Source organism: Nicotiana attenuata, unplaced genomic scaffold, assembly GCF_001879085.1.
Source record: "Nicotiana attenuata strain UT unplaced genomic scaffold, NIATTr2, whole genome shotgun sequence".
Classification (NCBI taxonomy): Eukaryota; Viridiplantae; Streptophyta; class Magnoliopsida; order Solanales; family Solanaceae; genus Nicotiana; species Nicotiana attenuata.
In genome coordinates this window covers 25,526-26,316 of record NW_017677186.1, presented here as the reverse complement: position 1 = coordinate 26,316, position 791 = coordinate 25,526, and the positions used below count along the sequence as shown (strand labels likewise).

Below are 791 nucleotides of genomic sequence, written 5' to 3'. Positions count from 1 at the left end.
AAAACTAACCTTTACTTGGGACCAAAAAATCATTAAAACACTGTATGTACTGTAGTTTACTTTTTTACCTTAGTGATTTCACTAAACAACTGAATATTATTATTTGAAAAATACTATTACTTCATATAGCTAATGACTTTTCTTAATTAAAATTATACTAGGTGTTGCCATCAACTGAATTCTTACATTTAATAATTGATGGCCAAACAAGAAAATGTGGTGCGCCTACATGAAAAAAACTGCACTTATGGGAGGTTTCAGCTAGACGATATTCCATGTCCACATGCAATGGTAGTTATACAAAAATTCCATATGGATTCATACAAGTATTGCTCGGATTACTACAGCATAGAGTACTTGCTGAAAACATATGAGATACCAGTAAATCCTTTGCCTGATGAAACAATGTGGAAAATTCCAGAACATGTCTCTTCGCAGGTGGTACCGCCACCAAAAGGAAAAAGCAAACCAGGAAGACCTAAAAAGAAGAGAGGCATAGGAGGCTGGGAAGGAAATACAGTTACATGTGCACTATGCGGGAGAAAAGGACACAACCGGAGAACATGTCAAAATATTCCAAAGAGAGATTGATATAATGCTTCAATATTTTTATAGAACTCATATATCGTAGAATCATAGCATTTGAATTGCAAAGAAATAAAATGCATTTCTTGCACTAGACATATATTTGGTATGATGATTCTTTGCCAAATTACTTTTTGGAAGCAAATTTATATGGCTACTTGTGTTTTCAATAAGAACATGTTTATTTTCTATTTTAGTATATAAAA

At 32.7% G+C, this 791-nt stretch overlaps 1 protein-coding gene across 1 annotated transcript; it reads left to right on the top strand.

The window, feature by feature from the left end:
- The first annotated feature begins 198 nt into the window (after window positions 1-198).
- On the top strand, window positions 199-591 carry LOC109221331. The gene has a single exon (XM_019385801.1). It carries the CDS (start codon window positions 199-201, stop codon window positions 589-591), a length of 393 nt encoding a protein of 130 aa, XP_019241346.1.
- The last annotated feature ends 200 nt before the right edge of the window (window positions 592-791 follow it).